This window comes from Malaya genurostris, chromosome 1, assembly GCF_030247185.1.
Source record: "Malaya genurostris strain Urasoe2022 chromosome 1, Malgen_1.1, whole genome shotgun sequence".
Lineage (NCBI taxonomy): Eukaryota > Metazoa > Arthropoda > Insecta > Diptera > Culicidae > Malaya > Malaya genurostris.
The window spans coordinates 53,710,704-53,730,266 of NC_080570.1; the positions used below are offsets into that span (position 1 = coordinate 53,710,704).

Here is a 19,563-nt window from a genome sequence, read left to right on the forward strand (position 1 = left end):
ATGCAAACTTAATTTCTAATGAATAAGTTTCACATTTGATTTTCAATACAACTGCTCTTAACACAAACTTGGATCTCGTAAAATAATCTGCACATGAAAAATGATAATCCTACATATTGTATAATTGATCTTTTGTGTTTTTGTAATTGAAAAATCGACAACGAACTGCATTTTTATGGTGAAACATATATTCGTACGGCCGAAATTTTCAAGCGCCTTTAAATTAACGCGTTTTTAATGATTGTACACCAATTACTGTGAGAATAACAGTCTATTATTTTTAATGAGAATCATCGGAGTGGTATTTAAAATACGTGTATTCAAACATTCTTAAAATACTCAGACGATTTTGATCAAACTAATGTGTAATTAAACCTGAAAAATCTCGAAATGAATTTTGCTTGAATATTTTTCAATATGGCATCGATGGTAACAGTGAGTTGAATAGAAAATGGTTCACCCAACGTAATGACATATATTATCTAAATAACAGGAAACATTAGTATGTTAATATTTCGAAAAGAAATGCTCCACGTTTTGTGTTTTCATCAGTTTCAATCTTCTAGTTGGATGAAACAACAATACAGTATAGTCATTCATCTTAGCGGACCCGACTTTTGTGATACGCACTGTAGGTATTATTTTGGTAAGTCCGTGTGCTGGAGTTGCAAAAACAAGTTGCACAAGCGGTAATATATAACTATGGGAGTAACTATGATGACATTAACTTTTCGTTCAATATCTTTGAAAAGTGATATCAGGTCTGCTTATTTTTTTTTTCGCGAGAAGAAAACCGAATACAATTTATCTGATTGATTTTTGTTTTTATTGCGTATGTAATGCTGTATTTCTGCAACTTTTATGATAATAATGTCATGTCTGCAAGTTTTGCGTTCAATTTAAACAGATAAATCTTGCACAACTTTTTTGCCAGTTTTGAATTTTATATCATTGGTTTTTCTAAAGCTAAAGAAAACTGCACACACTGAGCTAAAAATTCACGAGGCAGCCAAAACTATGCGGACTCAGCAGAAACATATTTTTTACAGCAAGGTTATCAATTCGGCTAATCATTTTTGCCTTGCGAAGAGCATCAATCATTTCACTAATTTTTCTTCCACAAGAGATTTAAAGCAATTTCGACGTATATTGTGCCCGGTACAATTATGACAGCCGTTTGGAAAGTTTTTGATAAGTTGCACAATTGTTATAGTTACTCCCGTTTCACATGACGATGTGAATTTTTTTGCAGAGCTTCAGTGAAACATAAACAAGTTGGTGATTTACTGCACAATTGTTTTAGATGTACTTAAAGTTGTTCTACCGTGATTTTTTCGGTAGTATTGTGAAATTTAACAGTGATAAGTTGCACAACCAATTTTAAAATATTTAAAAACCTTTCTGAACATATCTAACATCAATAACATTTCTAAATCAATTGTAAAACATCTTGAAAGTTCAATAAGTTACATTTGCTACTTGGGTTTCAATACTATTTTACGATGGTCAAATTTAACGCCTTTTTGGTTGGCAAATAGAAACGAACAATGGAACACTTCAAGTGCTATTTCATTAAAACAAATTGAACCTGTCCTAATAATTTTCCGAACTTTTACTGCTGGCATTGCATGGCAATCTCAATTACGCTACAAACAGGCGCAACTAGGGTTGCGTGCACTGGACCTGCTGTCGAAAATTGCACCAGCATTAAGCATCGGACTACCATCTGCTGTTGCAATGTATCAACATAAATTCACGCCTAAAATATAACACCTAGCCGTAGTTCAACACTTATACCACTTATTATTACACTCGAACAGGCGATCACACATCAGTGCACATGGTTTTCGCTATGCCAATTCATTTGTATCGCAACCATTCAAGCGCCATCGCACATCACATGCCGACAGCCACATAATTTGATAAGATCGTAACTTCACCGCACCGGCAATGTGCAATGCAATGTGCATACATAACGAGCAGCAGCGAAAACTTACCTATCACCGTGCATAGCGGGCTGTAGGTGATGGAGGTTCGCAGCTGCACCACACTCAGCAGCAACATGAACATCATCAGACAGGTGACGGCAATTGACGTGACCTTATCCTGGGTCTCCCGAAGGTCCGGTATGAGGTAATATATGTACAGTGTCACGGCCAGGAAGAATACCGAGATTAGCATCATGATTCCTTTGCTGAAGTAGAACGACAGAGTCGATGCGTAGCCGTCATTGTTGAAGCATACCATGAACACCGGTTGCGTCTCATCCCCGTCCAGCAGGGTGGTCGAACAATAGCTGTTTGGATGTGTGTGTGTGCAACGAGATAGAAGAAAATTGATCGTTATGATTGTTAAACCGATATATGGAATATACGAGAAGGGAAATATATTACATTTATTCATGCAAGTGTAACAAATCAGATGCTGCCCATCGGGGCCGAACTTACTCTGTCCAATCGACCTCGTAGTTTCCGTCCACCAGGGAACCCTTTGAGTCCACGTGTACCTCGATCTCCAGCTCCTGATAGATGATGTAATGTTGGGTGCAGTTCAGAACCACTTTGTAGGTGAAATTCGACGACTGGTTGAAGCAACCGTGATGCACGGCGGATAGCACATCATCGTCCTGACAGCAAGGTTGCTCTTTTACCGTAAGTGCAGTCGGTACGCTACCCACATCGTTACTGCTGCTGCTGCTCCCAGCGACGATGACGGAAACGCAACCAACCAGCAAAACCAGCAGGTTGCATTCTTTGTTGATTTTGTACTTCATTGTTAATCCTAGCTACTACACCGGTCCATTAAACTCTAAATAATTTTGGCACTGTTTTTTTTTCTTCCTCTTTGTTCACGTCCACGGGATGCAATCTTCGAAGCGCGCAATGTGTTATGCAAACTTCCGCACTGTTGAACCAGTTTTCACATTTTCCAGCAACACTGAAGTCTTCATTTTCACGCTTGTCTAGCACCCATCACTTTCGCTACTAATCATCGCAATGCGTTCGTTCACTTGCGGATTGAGACTATGTATGACCTATGTAAAAAGCATTAATAGTACATTATTCATGTGTCTTCTGTTGTGTCTGGCTGCTCGGCCTACTACGGATTTAACAGCAACAGACCGTGGGTAATGATTCCCTTTTTTTTGCATCGACGGAACAAAAAAAAAGTGTTACATGCTTTGCGATATGATTTTTTTTATTTATATTTTTTTTATTCGTTTATATTCAATCACGTGAAGAGCATTTCCGAGTACCACATTTTCACTGACCATTGCAAAGTTTGCTGTTATGCAAGCTGCTGGCGAACTCGAATTTTTCGAGGCTTTTATTATGTGTCCGATTCCGATACCATCATAGTAGCCGTCGTTACGTATTCTAAAACCTACCAGATCCTCTTATTGCAGGAAATGGACTATCGATAGAAAAGATTCACTATAAACTATCGGGTGGAAGTGTGTGTGTGGGTGTTTTTTTAGATTTTGTTTTGATTCCGTATTTATTTTCTAGCCTGTGGTTTTCAAACAAATTATTCAATAGTTTCGCAATGATAGTCAATAAATTCAAATTCTAAACACTACGAGAAAAAATCCCATATCTTCACGTTTTAAAAGATGCACATAGAAGAAGTATTATAATTCACATAAATTTCATACGCATAAAAATTTAACCCTAGAACGCTATTGAAGGTAACATGCAAATTTTGACGTAATTCAGTGACTTGTTTAACCAAAAATTAATTATTTCATAGTAAAACTAGGTGACATTCGTTTAAGCCCAAAAAAAAGAAACATCACCCAAAATTTCTGTGAAAATGTGAAATACTTCTGTTAAGTAAACATAGAGCAAATGAACAGACTGTCATCTCAGAATATATTTACAATTCGTATTTAGCCCAAGTAACCAAAAGTTCGGAAAGAAAAGATTTGGCTTAAGCTATATACAAATATATACGGACTTTTGTTTTTGAGGAATTACCCATACTTTAATGTTCACCCGACGCATCAGAACAAACTTTGAAGCAGTTCCTTGTACAGCTTTTAAGTATCGAGAAAGTTTTCTCAGAACTTGTTCTGTACGTTCAAGTTGCCAAAAAGTGCCACGCGTACTTTAGAGCTCTAATAAAGTGGATATTCTTAGGTACTAAGGAACTTTTGGTGAGTTGGAGAGACGACTTACATTTTAAGTTGATATTGATCTTACTAATTTGAACATTCTTTTCAGTAAGGATGGCTTTTATCGTATCAAAGAACGCTCTCTAGCAACTATTCACACGATTCAATCAGTGCCATCAAAGAGAGACGGATATCATCTCAGCAACAAAAAAACCGGTTGATTCATTTAACATAGAATGGACACCAGTGCGAGAGCGAATTTCTCTCGATGACCCGTCTGAGCATCCCAGGTTAGCACGCTGCTGTGGGGATCTGAAGCAACAAATGGTCGCTCATTTTCGTTTAGCAATCCGATTATATACGGGCAGTGGATAATTGCGATAGAATCATTCTACTATTGCCGCTTATTTTAACCAGAGTTGCACTGAGTCGTGATCATCATTCGCACGTCAAAGCTACGAGATAGTTCTGTCACGAACCAAAATGATCGTCATTCAAAGATGATCGAATTGATGCAATGAGTAGCGTACGGTGAACAGGCACATCAGTGACGCGAGAGTGGCAACACGCTGAGAGTAAAATGATTCGAATGAGAGAAGAGATCCGTTATTCTCTGTTTGTTTTTATATGACCAGTTTATAGTTCTGTACAGTTTTTTGATAGGTGGTATAAGCTACTCCAGCAAGTCAAATATCAGTGTAACGTGCATTCCAGTTCAATTTAGATTTGATATCATCAGATTTTAAGAAGTTTTGGAGGACCTTTTTCTCGCTAAACTAAATCAACAGTTGTTTAAAAATACTCTTCCCACACTGTATGATTGGAAAAGTTTCAACAATCAGAGATTTTCTACTACAACATATCCACAACAATTATTACATAACGCACTGCAATATGAATTTCATTTCATGTAGTATCCAGATGTACATTTTCCACTCTAGTTGAACTTTGAAGACATGAAATAAACGAAGGAATTTGAATGCAACTGTACACGTACAGTTACTGTATATACGTATGAAGCGTTCTTCCTTTTCTTTTCCTTAAAACTATGCAGAGAAAAATTATTAAACTGAAAGTTTCGGATTCTTAAATATGTATTTATGTTACATCACCTAATTTGCATTGAAAGAAATTCATCAATAATGCACTATTCGATTTCTATCGAGACAAAAGTGTTTTGTTTTTATTTATTTTTAGCTAGAACTGCCTACTACGACTAAAAATGTCATCGCAACACGATCTCGTAAAGAGAGGTGGGACACAAAAAGCTATAAAACAGCCAGTTATTAATCGTTGTAATAAAGCCTACTTTGATGTTCATAATCATTTTCTGACATCACCTGTGTGTTGATTCCATTTTGTTAGTAAATCTTCGGCAATGTTAAAAATCTAAGAATTTGTTATTATGATCGTTGGTATGGAAATCGGTTTGCTTCAATTTTCATATAAAGATTGATTCATTGAATTACGTATGCTTTATTTATTTTCCTTCTATGAACCAAATTAAATCGAAAACGTTGTTTTTAACGAATTTTCCTTGCAATTGACGATCACGACGAAATTTTAGACATTGACCGTCACTCTGAGACTTCCATCATATTGATTCGTCTCCAAGTGAGCATCAGACTCAACTGACGGAATATATTTCTCAGTGAAACGCATACATTAATAATGACGGTATGTGTAGCTTTTCAGTGAGAGAGCATGCGAGAGAAACGATTATTTTTGGAACGCTTGTGTCCGTCAATGAATATTCTTTGTTTACGGATACTGGATGCAACACTGATTTTAACTATGTGCATATAACCTTTGTATAAGTTGTACCTATGAAAATGTCTGTGAATGCTCCACACAAGTGTTTTGAAATATTGTAACCTAGTATGAGAATCATCAATTCGAATCATCGATTCGATTTTCTGCGATAATTGTCAACTCGCGATTCTTTCTTGGTAAATTCCACACTGCGCCGAACATTACAAAACTGTATCTATTTTGGTAAGGGCCGTGAAATACTCAGAGTATGAGTTGCAGCGAAGAAATGTAGAAACATTCTATCAGGGTTTATGCATTGAGAGACTCGAGTTCCTGTAGCATCTTCTACCGGATTGAAAATGTTGTATTCAATATTGATAAATATCGAGCAGCTTCTGTCAAATTTTCGGCAATCACCTCACCACTGACCTCACGTATCATAATATACCGTTTCACCTCAATTCTTTTCAGAAGTCGAGTTAAACGATCTAGTGCTGTTATTCCTACTGTATGTACCTGGATCGTTGAAGTTTTAATATTCATCATAACGTTTAGTCAAAGACAAGCATGGGGTAAAACGGAATAACATGACTCGTGCGGTTCTTAAATCTATTTGTAGTCTAATATTTAACGTTTTATACGTCATATAAATCGATTTTGATCAACCGCAATCAGTCTCGACTTTTGAAAAAAATTGTGGTAAAACAGTATAACATAATTCATACGGCCAGTGAATCTATTTGTAATTTAGTTTTTAAGTTGTATAAATCGATTTTGGTCAACCGCAACCGTCTTTCGGAATGCGGAAGAAAACTAAAATGAATATGGATAATGGATAATGAATAGAATGGGGCCAAACGGGTTAAATGTCGGGTCTAGTGCAGTAATTTCTTCTGTATGTCGCTATAGTTTTCAACACAATATGGACTGATTTTGATAGTTTTTTTATTCAATAATATATTTAACAAGGCACACTGTGCCTTCGCTCTAGGATACCGAGATTTAAATCAGCTGCAATTAGCCTCCTTCCAGAATGTGGTAGAAAGTTTATTTGAAAATGCGAACAATGAAAAGAGTTGGGGTAAAACGGGTTATACGGTCTAGTGCTGTTATCTCTATTGCACGTACTTGAGTTATTAGAACTTTTCCCGTAATATGAAGTCATATTGATAGGTCGTAGTTGATCTGCTTCCGTTTTATATATTCAAGTCCATACACATAGAAAAAATCGTGTAAATTTACACAGATAAAAATATTTTGTGATTTTACATTTATTTTCATGCACATATTTGGAGCAGGCAATTGAATGGAAATTTACATTACAAAACGAAGCGGTTTGTAAATATACAGTTTTGTTAAATGAAAAACTAAATGAATTTTAATGTAATTTTACATCAATCATGGTTTTAAATCAGATTTTTGTTTCAACTGATGTCTATTTCATAGTACTATCGGTTTACATGTCGTGTAAGTTTCATCTTTTCTTTCGGTGTACGTCTTCTGAGACCGACATATACGAGCGTAAAAAATGACTCATTTTTACAGTACACCCAATACATATTTCATGCATTTTTACATATTTTTAAGTGCTGAAGAATGTAAATTTACACGTCTGCTTTGAAAGTAGTGTATGTTCGTCACATAAGCAAACCATTCTTGTAAAATTCAGTCATTTTTACAAATTACGTTCTTATGATTTGAGTCATACGCGGATTTACGTCACCGGTAAACCTCATTTTTTCTGTGCAGACGATTATAATTACTAGCGCAAAATTGAGGTGAAACGGTTCAACAAATGTTGTACGGTAATTAAAACCTAGAAAAAATTGTGTAACTTTACGTCTTCTAAGACCGACATATTCGAGCGTCAAAAATAACTCATTTTTACATGTTCACGTATTTTTTAGTGCTGAAACATGTAAGTTTACACGCATGCTTTACTGGCTGAGTATTTCTGACACGTATTTGAATCAGTTTTGTAAAATTCAGTCATTTTATGAATTACGTTCTCATGAATTGAGTCATATGTAAATATCATAATTGTTTGCTGTGTATGCAATCGATTTGTTAAAGTTGTTTTTACTTCAGCACACTCAAAGCAAGTCAAATAAGAGTATAATCTTGTACAAAAAGAGAACTAGGGGTAAAATAAGCATGATAGTGTTCTGTGCGGTCCTTCTAACAACGTGGAATCGATTTTTCATTCCATTTTACACCCAAAAAAATTCTTTTTGTTCAATTGTATCATGGCTCCAATAAAAACATCGCGTTTTTTTAATCTATTTTTCCCACCGTGTTTTATTGACCGCGTTATTGACTCAATCGTCAATAAATGACGAAATAACCATCATCAATGCGCTGGACCACTTCTGTTCCACCATAATCATTTTGTTGGCATTTAATTACACGGTCTAACGCATTTCTGACACGAACCGCACTCTGATCCCAATAAAAACTATTTGCAGTTCGGTTGAACACATCTTTTCAGCGCCGTCATCGTCACTTCGACAGACTTTTGTTCTTTGGCCACTTAATGGAGATTGATATTTCACGCTTGATGTTCGATCGATTTCGGCCGGTTTTGGTCTGCTGGATGATGTGTGAGAGGATGTCAACAAGTGCCGTCTTCCTTTCTACTGCGTCTGTTTGTTCGGGAGGAATGTGGAATGTGGCTTCGAAGCATTGTTTGATCCCTATCAAAGTAAGTCGAAGGTGAAGTTCTAGAATACACTTTTTTTTATCTTAATTTGTTTGAAGACAACAAAACTATTTTTGCGATTCTATTTGTTCACGCTACAGCAAAGGCGACTTTGTAAGATTGTTTGAAAACATTTTAGTTTTCCCCTCTGCCATCATTTTAATGCCAGCATGGGAACAGTAATGATTGATATTTACCTATTTTTCCTGTGTTTACAACTTCAAGTAAATACGCCAATTAACGTATTAAAAAAAGAAGATACTTTGATTATTTTTCCCACTTCAGCAGCTCTGATCTGGCGATGCCATTCAGTGCAAATAATTGCTTTCCTCGAATAACCCCCACCCACGACTCTCTCGGTGTATGTGTGTGTTCGTTCGCTCCCCGATCACAATGCATTGTCTGTATCATCCGCTCATTAATTGAAACTAGAGTGATTTATTGAGCTTTTACGATTCGTACGATTATGAATCCTCTGTTGAAGCATATGAAAAATGTTGTACGCGTTGTTTTATGCGCGAGAGTTCGGCATAAACAGCAACTCCTTTGACCTTGACCTTGACCGATGACGGGTTCAATAATTCGTAATGGCTTGTAGCGAACCATTCATTGATTGCAAACATGATGCGGGACGGCGGAGGGATATTCTATTCCATCGTGGCCAGCCTTTTATGGAGCTCGAATCGATTCACAGGGCCGTTTTTGAAACACGTGCCATTATGCATTGCTCTTTATCCCGCGCTGCAGAAAATTATGCTTACGGTAGTCGGTTTATTGCTGTAGATATCATCGTTATCTGTTTATAAATAACCGAGCTACCAAAATCGATTAGATAGTAGGTTTCAAAATTAAGTGAAAAGTATTCACGTGTTCTGTATCGAAATTCGTTAGTGCTTTCTATATCAAAATAACACGAAAACAATTTGATCCAGCTTCACTAACGCGTAGTTCCTAGTTCTGTTATTATTTATTTTCCTATCCATGAATATCACGCATGCATTTTCAAACAATCGTCCAGCACAATGAAGTATCTTTTTAGGTGATTTTTTATAAAGGTTTTCTAAGCGAATTTTCAAAGTTTTACGGATTTTCATGCGAATTTTCAAAGTTAAAGTCAATATTTTTTTCAGTCACCTCTCTGGAATTCACAGAATTTTCGATGTTTTTAAATTTTTCATGACATACAAGACTGCGGACTCCCAAATGTACAAGTACTTGGGCCTGAAAATATTCTACAATACATGAAAGCTGTAATGTTTGGTCTGATTTAACAAACTGTCACTACAACGGAGAAGTGCTACAGTGATATCGGGAGAACGAGGTGAATGTCTTCAAAAAGAACATCAATCCACTACTCTCACTACTCTCAGTTCCGCTCAATTTTAGGCCATTTTGCAAACAGAAGGTAAATTAAAGACGAAATGAAATGGGTTCTCAGGTTAGCCAACTCAATAAACGATGAGTGGTATTCGAATAAAAGTTTCAGATTTCAGCAAAACCAACTCGGAATAAGTAACTACGGGTTCGAGTCCCATCTCAACGGTTGCTTTTTCGCTGTTTTAATTTCATAGTTGTATTCGTATGTCATTTTTTCATTCTATTTTCCTCATTAGATACTGATCAAATTTAAAACGAGCTCAATGCGGCTCTACGTTTTGACAAGACGAAGCAAATTCTGATAAAATGTTCCCGACCCTTTTTCTGCTGACTGTTGATGTGTGTTTGAAAAAACTATATAAAATTTCATAGCGGATGGGTAATGTCAAGAACATAACTGGATTTATGGGAACACGAATAATACACGCTTCCATCCGCACTTGGATTGTGTGAATTATGCAAGCTTTTACCTCTTTGTTCCCAGAAATTGAAACTTTGTTTGACGGGTAGAAATTGAAACTATGTGTCTGTACTGTACTATATATGTACAATACAATCCTCTTTTTATGCAACTTTTTCGTGCGATCTTTCAAAATCATACGATTATGTGGATTTTATTTTATCCAAATTTTCAAAGCTATGCAGTTTTCTTGTTTTGTTTTAGAAATTTCGAATATTTATTTTTCTTAGTCGATTCTCTGAGACTATCGACTTTTCGATATTTCACAAAAAAAGTCTCGTTCGAGATAATACCAGATCTCGACGTTTCAAGCATTTCTAAAACATTTGGCAATAACAAAATACTTTCTATTTCGGAAATCTAAAAATTTGCTATGTCTCTAACTCTATATTTTTCAAACAATATTTTGTGATAACACCAGACTTCGACGTTTCATGCATTTCTAGAACATTTGGCCACAACAAAAATTGTTGGTTTCAGAAATGTCATGAATTGTGAATACATCTGGCAACGTAAAAATTTTATTTTTCTGTTTTGTTGTTTTTTCATACAAAATTTTAAATTTATGAGATAATTCTAATACAAATTTCCAAAGCTTGAAGTTATGCGAATTTTTTATGCGGTACATATCCCCGTATAAAGAAAGATTTGATCAGTCGGTGTTGAACAGTCGTTCGCACCGCACGCGTATAGCTCTTGGCTCCTGGAATTTTTTTCTGGCTACCTAGAGTTTCATTGATTCAAGGCTTCAGTCTTTTTCAAGGCTACCTGAATCACTAACTAAGTGACTAAGTGATACAAAGAGTGATATTAGAGTGACTAAGTGATACAAAGAGTGATATTAGAGTGACTAAGAAATTAATCAGCCTTTTTTAAGGCTAGCTAGGAGTCTAATCGAAGACTAATTTAGCCTAGTTAATTTAATTTAAAATTTCATTAATTTCAAAAATGCCTGCGTCCAACCAGGAAAGGCAACAAGCCTAAGGCTAAAAATAATTCAATACGGAATAAATCACAATCCGTTATTCAACATTTTTCTAATAACATTCACGATATTATAGAATCTGAATGTAAAAATAAAAGACAACGGACGGATTTCCCTTCCGCTGATCCTATGCCGTCTAACAATATTTACGAGATTCTTCCTGAATCCGATTGTAGCGACATAGAAGAAAATTCTTCAAAAATTCCCAAAATGGACGCTTGTCGTTCTGGGAAGAAACATCAATCTATGCCACCAGTGACGGTGATGATTTCCGACTTCAAAGCATTCCGTACTGAGCTTTCTACTTTTCTCCCGGAAGTAAAAGTCTCATTTCAAATTGGACGAAGAGGAGAATGTCGAGTCTTGGTGGATGGATTGGAAGATTACGAACGTCTTATTCGATATTTGTCCGAAAAACTTCATAAATTTTATTCATATGATATAAAATCAGACAGACCCTTCAAGGCTGTCTTGAAAGGATTATCAAATGATCAAAGTATTGATGAAATTAAAAATGAACTAAAAGAATTGCTTGATTTTGCCCCTTCCCAAGTAATACTTATGAAAAAAGAGCGAATGGTACTTCTAAACCACGCTCTGGAATTTCCCATGAACTTTACCTAATACACTTCAATCGAAGTGATGTAAACAATTTGAAAACTTTAGAAAAAGTACGTTTCATTTCCCACATTAAAATTCATTGGGAACATTATAAACGGCATAATCGTATTGCTAACTTAACGCAATGTCGTCGTTGCCAAGGCTTCGGTCATGGAACCAAAAATTGTCATATGGATATACGGTGTTTGAATTGTGGTAAATCGCATTCGAAAGACGTTTGTCCAATGAATGAAACCACTGATAAATTTTCATGTTCAAATTGCAATGGAAATCATAAATCCAATTATTTGAAATGTCCTGTCAGGGAAAAAATTTTAAACGCTCGTTCGCTTAGACAACAAGTCAAATCAACGACCTTAAATTTACAGAATATACCTGAAAATTCTTCTAAGGCACCTGCCAATTCGTCTTCTAACGAAAACAATTTATTGACAGGTAGATCGACCTCGTCATCATCTTCTTCTAATGTCAGTTATGCTGGTATATTAGGTAGAAATCTATCTCCTATTTCTTCTAATGTAAAAAATCAAAACACAGGACCGCCTTGCAGTTCTTCTTCTAACGAAAACAATTTATTAATAGGTAGACCGGCCAAATCATCTTCTTCTAATGGCAGTCTACCTACAAATATTCCTTCAATGCCATTCGCTTCTTTAAATGAAGTCGATTTAGGCGATATAACTGAAAATAAAATGATCTACCTACAAGATCAACTTTTTCAAATGATCATCCAAATGAATTCGACTTCATCACTTTTTGAAGCATTTCAAATCGGATGGAAATTTGCAAATAATATTATAATGAATTTAAAATTTAACAGTGATGTTAAATAATTATTTGAATATTTTAAATTGGAATTCTCGATCTTTGAAATCGAGTGAAGATGAATTTTATAATTTTCTCAAAGTTCACAAAATTCATATTGCCATTGTGACAGAAACTTTTCTTAAACCAAATGTAAAATTGAAAAGTAATCCACATTATGTGGTTCATCGATTTGACAGGTTTACTGGAATTGGTGGTGGAGTTGCCATTTTTGTCCAACGGCAAATTAAACATCGAATTTTACCTTCTTTCAATACTAAAGTTATTGAAAGCTTGGGAATCGAAGTTGAAACCATTCATGGAATTTATTTCATCGCTGGAGCATATTTGCCATTCCAATGCACCGGCGAACAATTAAATTTCTTTAAAGGCGATTTGCAAAAACTTACAAGATATCGATCGAAATTTTTCGTAATAGGGGACTTAAATGCTAAGCATGTCCAGTGGAATTGTAGGCAAAATAACAGTAATGGTAAAATACTTCATAATCAACTCTCAGCTGGTTACTTTACAGTTCTTCATCCCAGTAATCCTACTTGTTTCTCTTCCGTGAAAAACCCGTCTACAATTGATCTGGTTCTAACAGATCAAAGTCACATTTGTAGTGAACCGATTACTCATGCTGATTTTGACTCAGATCATCTTCCTGTAACATTCAGACTTTCCAACGAAGCTATAATTAATCCAATTAGTTCTATTTTCAACTATCATAGAGCTAATTGGTTGGATTACAGATCTCACATTGAAAATCATGTGGATCATGAAACTATTTTAGAAAATTCTGCGGACATCGACACAGCAATTGATAATTTGAATCATTATATTATCGAAGCTAGAAATCTTTCAGTTCCCAAAGCTCAAACTAAATTAAATTCTCCTATCATCGATGACAATCTTCAACTGCTCATTCGGTTGAAGAATGTTCGTCGACGACAATATCAACGTTCTCGTGATCCTGCTATGAAAAACATAGTTAAGGATTTACAAAAAGAAATTAAACATAGATTTACTCTTTTGCGAAATGAAAATTTCGCTAAAGAAGTTGAACAAATTAAACCATATTCTAAACCTTTCTGGAAACTTTCTAAGGTTCTTAAGAAACCTCAGAAACCAATTCCTGCTCTCAAGGAAGGAAATCAAATACTTCTTACAAATGGTGAAAAAGCTCAAAAACTTGCTCAGCAGTTCGAGAGTGTCCACAATTTTAATTTAAACGTTGTGAGTCCTATTGAAAATGAAGTCTCACTGAAGTATGATCATATTTCAACCCAAGTGTTATCACACGATGACATTATTGAGACGAATTTTGATGAAATTAAATCAATTATTAGGAAACTCAAAAACATGAAGGCTCCTGGTAATGATGGAATTTTTAATATTCTTATTAAAAATCTTCCCGATGTTGCCTTGAGACTCCTGGTTAAAATTTTCAACAAGTGTTTTTCATTAGTTTACTTCCCAAAAAGATGGAAAAACGCTAAAGTATTTCCTATCCTCAAACCTGATAAAAAGCCAGCAGAAACATCAAGTTATCGACCAATTAGCTTACTTTCTTCTATCAGTAAACTTTTTGAAAAAATTATCTTGTTGAGAATGATGTCTCATATAAATGAGAATTCAATTTTTTTACCAGAGCAGTTTGGATTTCGTCATGAACATTCAACTACTCATCAACTTGTCAGAGTAACGAACATGATAAAATCAAATAAATCTTCTGGGTTATCCACTGGAGTTGCTTTTCTAGACATAGAAAAAGCATTCGACAGTGTTTGGCACAAAGGTTTAATAGCAAAAATGTCTGATTTCCAGTTTCCTATTTATTTGATCAAAATGATTCAAAATTATTTAACTGATCGTACTCTTCAGGTTAGCTATCAGAATTGTAAATCTGAATTGCTACCCGTACGAGCCGGTGTTCCGCAGGGTTCGAGTGTAGCTCCAATCTTGTATAATATTTTCACTTCTGATCTTCCAAATCTACCCGTTGGTTGTCAGAAATCGCTATTCTGTGACGACACAAGTCTGTTAGCCACAGGTAGAAATCTAAGAGTGATCTGCAGTCGCCTACAAAGAAGTTTAAATATTTTCAGTGATTATCTGTCAAAATGGAAAATTAAACCAAATGCAGCAAAAACGCAATTAATTATCTTTCCTCACAAGCCAAGAGCTTCTTTTCTAAAATCAAACTATAATCACATTCTCAAATTGAATGGCTTGGAATTGACATGGTCTGATCAAGCTAAATACTTAGGTTTAACGTATGACAAAAAACTCACTTTCAAGGATCACATTGAAGGAATCCAGGCAAAGTGTAATAAATATATTAAATGTTTATATCCTCTTATAAACAGAAATTCTAAGCTCTGTCTAAAAAACAAATTGTTAATTTATAAACAAATTTTCAGACCAGCCATGCTTTATGCGGTACCAATTTGATCAAGCTGTTGTTCCACCAGGAAGAAAACGCTTCAAAGGATTCAGAATAAAATTCTGAAAATGATTCTGAAGCGTCCTCCCTGGTTTAGTACAAATGAGTTACACAGACTCACAAATATAGAACCATTAGATGTAATGTCACATAATATTATAAGCAAATTCCGACAAAAATCGATGCAATCTTCAATTGAATCGATTCGCTCTCTGTATTAGTTAGTAAGTTAGTATATAAGTTCCTTTTCCCCATTACACAATACAAGTAGGTTTAGAATTTTCCCTACACAAAAATCTCAGAATTGCGGAAGCAAATGATGTCTTCATGGTAATAACCAAATCATATATATATATAACAGGGCTGAAAAGTCACCACTTGTGGCTGAACACCCAATTTAAATCTTAATAATTTAATTTTAACTCATATTCCAATAAATAGTTATTAAAAAAAAAAAAAAAAAAGAAAGATTTGAGTGTATACTGAAGTGAGAATATTTTGAATTTTACGCTATCTATTCCTGCACGGCTACAATCTGTAATTCCCGGCGAACGATCGCAACTAGGTTAAATCCGGGTATAAATAAACGATATATAAAAAAAATCTGTAATATTCAGGAACATTTTGCAAAGTGCCAAAATTGTACATTACCGTTTTAATAACTAAAAATCATGATACCATAAACTTTGCCTTGATAACATGACAATGATTCTCGATTTAAGGATCAAACCGAATAATTCATAACATGAAGATGAACTTAGCGAGGCACCTATATCCAGTGTTGGTGATTGCCGAAAATTTGACAGAAGCTGTTATACTGCTATCTATATTGTATACAACATTTTCAATCCGGTAGAAGATGCTACAAGAACTCGAGTCTCTCAATGCATGAACCGCGAGAGAATTTTTCTACATTCCTTCGCTCCACTTCATACTCTGAGTATTTCACGGCCCTTAAAAAAATTACAGTCTGATAATGATCGTTGCTGTGTGGAATTTCCCAAGAGAGAATCGCAAGTTGACAATTATCGCAGAAAATCGAATCGATGATTCAACTTGATGATTCTCGTACTAGGTTGGAATATTTCAAAACCCTTGTGTGGAGCATTCACATACATTTTCATAGACACAACTTATACAAAGGAATCAACAATTATTTTCAATTTCTCTATTTGACAAAAACCACACATAAAATAATGAGCGATTTTATCCAGAACTCAATATGCACAAATTCACCCTGAATTCAGATGTGAATATAATGTCGAAGTAACAGGAGCTACGTGTCAAAATTTTCCTCGTACATTGTGAAAAAGCGAACTTTTCGTATCCGAACGGGTTTACGCTCAAGAGTGTTAATAAAAGCGCATCTTGGCTTTCCTCATTTGTTTCATTCTATGTTGGCGGGATTTGGTATCTTGCCATGATATTTCGCGAGCAAGATCCAGCTGGTTCCCAACACCTCGAAAAGACGCGAAAGACATGCAACCTGCGATATGCAACGAGAAACGTAACCAAGGAGGACGCGGAACGCTTGATGGAAAAACAAACAAAATGCTCACCAATTCCCATCTTGAGTACTTGAGCTTGAGTGAATATTTTTTTACAAAAAAATATGCAGATGATTTTCTCGGAATTTGTCTGAACCGATTTTTACAAACTTAGATTCATGTAAAAGGTCGTACTTTCTCAAAGAACGCTATTAGAGTTTATGCGGATCGAACTTTCGGTTCCGGAGTTACAGGGTAATATGCACAAAAATTGCAAAAAATATGCACTCAAATTAATAAACTTATATTCAAAAGAATGGTCTTATAATTCCGTAGAACGCTATTGAATTTCAACTCGATTAGACGTCCGGTTCAGGAATTACAGGGTGATAAGTAAAAAAATCAGTTCCAAGAGCATGTTTATTAGGGTGCCAATATTTAAGGGCCATCTCTAACTTCGTAAAGCATTCGTGCTCAAATGTTTAAACACCTCAAAAAAAGTCCCTATACAAAATTAGAGCTAAATCGGATATGGGTAAGTGGTGTCACGCGGCGGTTTAATTTTAAAATATTTTGTTGTTAAAGATCACCATAGAGGTGTTGAAAATCACCATACATGAAATTTCTGAAATCGAGCAAAAATTGAATTTATTCTTTTTGATGCCAAAGAATTGTATGGAAAACGTTATACCAAAAACAATTTTTTTTAAATATCAACTGAAACAGAAAAAATTTAAGATTTCCGAAATCAAAATCGACATAAAAAAAAAGTCGGTATAACACCAGATTTTTACGTTTTTCCTTCAAGATAACACTAGATCTAGGCACTTCATGCGATTCCAAGCCATCTGGCATCAACAGAAAATGATCGATTGCGGATATTAAGTCCCAATCGATTTTTTCAAATTTTTATTTTCGAGATGAAACTTCGTCATAAAAAATTGTTTGTTTTAAGTTTATTAAGTGCCATCAAAAAGAATACCTACGATTTTGGAAATTACATCCACAGGATTAAGTGGGTTTGAAATTTCAAGCCGTTATAACTCCAAACTGGTTACGAATTGCAAAAGTTAAGCTAGTTTTTATTCAAGATACATGACAATATGAGTAATATGAGAAAGGCAACATTACTAGGTGAATTAAAAGGGGCTCCTTCTTGTTCGAAAGGAGCTCGAATAAGTGATAATTTTCATTTTAATCGAAAGTAGGATCAATTTACGCACATTCTTGTTCGACCCCTTTTTAAAGAATATGTACTTGAAGAAAGTATTTTTCAAACCAATGTACACGGAGAAAAATTGCGTTTGTTTAAAACAACAAAACGATTAGTTGCTCAAGAACCAAAGAAAATAGTTGTTTCAATCGGCGATTTAGCAAATTCGAACAAAATATGCTTACTTTAAACTAGAATATGGTATGGCACATCAAATTAAAAAAAAAAACAACCTTGCGGTTGAATCAAACCAGAACTGTTATTATCACTATGTCAACAAAAGAAAATCATTAGATTTACACGGGGTAGAATGTCTCTTGTCGTTTTTCATTGAAAAACACTGGTGGCGTGGATTGCTCTGGTTTTGCTTTTTCGAGCATAAATGAAATATTCTGACAGTGTTTCATTGCCATTTCTGCTCGAAAATGCAAAACCAGAGCAATCTACGCCATCAGTGTTTTTCAATGAAAAACGGCATCTGAAATAGTGAATAACCTTGCCTGTAAATTTAAAATAATTTTGAGAAATTCCATATTCAAATCCAGAATATTGGCAACACTGGTGACGGAAACTCATTCATCTATGACGAATCTGCGTGAATCAGTTATTGTTATTTATTAACAATTCTTCAAGTGTAAACAATAATCTGTTTACTCGTGACAAATTCGTAATTCATGTGTAGCGTGGTTCTGATCCGAAAAATAAAAAAGCACTTCCGATGACGTTTATCTTATTTTCTTCACGTAAAAGATTCAATAAACAGATAAACATATCAACACTCTCAAGTTCCATGACCACGTCTGTGCCGGTAAACAAATGAAAAAAAAGCATACGATTATTGCGTCGTTCCAGGCGGTGAAGCCTCAGTCAGCAATGCCGCATATGATTTGCATATCTAAACGTAAACGATTGTTGTGCGGAATTGCTTCTCAATGGCTCTCAACACAAATTCATTCCGTAGACATTTGGAATAATTTAAGCAGACACCTCAATCAGAGGTAGGTAGATTGTTTAAGTTTGCTTTTACATGGGTATGCACTATTTTATGATCGGTTGTTAGTTGGTTAAAGAAACTATAGGTAGTTTCATTAATTTTCTGAAGTTTTCTCCTTCAACTTTTTCCACAAATGACTGAGATAAGCAAATTTACTATAGGTCTAGAGTTTTCAGTTTTCAAGTTCCATTACGACTGTGGTTGGGCTAAAAACTAACTAACTAACTCCTGAAAACTCTTCCGTGGGATATTCGTAAATAACGCTACACTTGTGTGACGGACGGTGCAGAAAAGCATTCGTTTTCGGAAGAGAAAAGCATTCGGTTAGTTTGATTATCATTTTGGTGGAAAATATTTATCGTTAAAAGGTTTGCCGGTGCCATCATTGCATTCATTCGTGGGAGAACCCGCGAAGAGCTTTTCCCGAGAAACCGACCGTTAACCGTCACCACTACGATGGAACCGACGAAATAGCGACCCGCAAATGTTGCATCGTACCATGATGATCCCCTTGCTGTGGTTGGACTTTGTTTTTGTTTCCGGAAATACCCGGAACACTCAACTTCCTGTGCCTCGCTGTGGCGGTGACGGTGGTGTGCTCTTTGAATG

At 35.4% G+C, this 19,563-nt stretch overlaps 2 protein-coding genes across 7 annotated transcripts in view; one reads left to right on the forward strand and one right to left on the reverse strand.

Annotated features, from left to right (window-relative positions):
* LOC131439615 (RNA helicase aquarius) overlaps positions 1 to 19,563 on the forward strand; it is a 211,167-nt gene that overhangs the window by 93,229 nt on the left and 98,375 nt on the right. The gene's annotated exons all lie outside the window — the stretch shown is intronic.
* LOC131439640 (probable G-protein coupled receptor Mth-like 11) overlaps positions 1 to 19,563 on the reverse strand; it is a 117,066-nt gene that overhangs the window by 15,360 nt on the left and 82,143 nt on the right. For all 6 annotated transcript variants that reach the window (XM_058610911.1, XM_058610902.1, XM_058610940.1 and 3 more), the window contains exons 2-3: positions 2,448 to 3,034; positions 1,998 to 2,296 (exon numbers count right to left, since the gene is read on the reverse strand). In XM_058610911.1, the coding sequence (XP_058466894.1) occupies positions 1,998 to 2,296; positions 2,448 to 2,773 (625 nt within the window). In that variant the 5' untranslated portion in view covers positions 2,774 to 3,034. The remainder of the gene's footprint in view (positions 1 to 1,997; positions 2,297 to 2,447; positions 3,035 to 19,563) is intronic.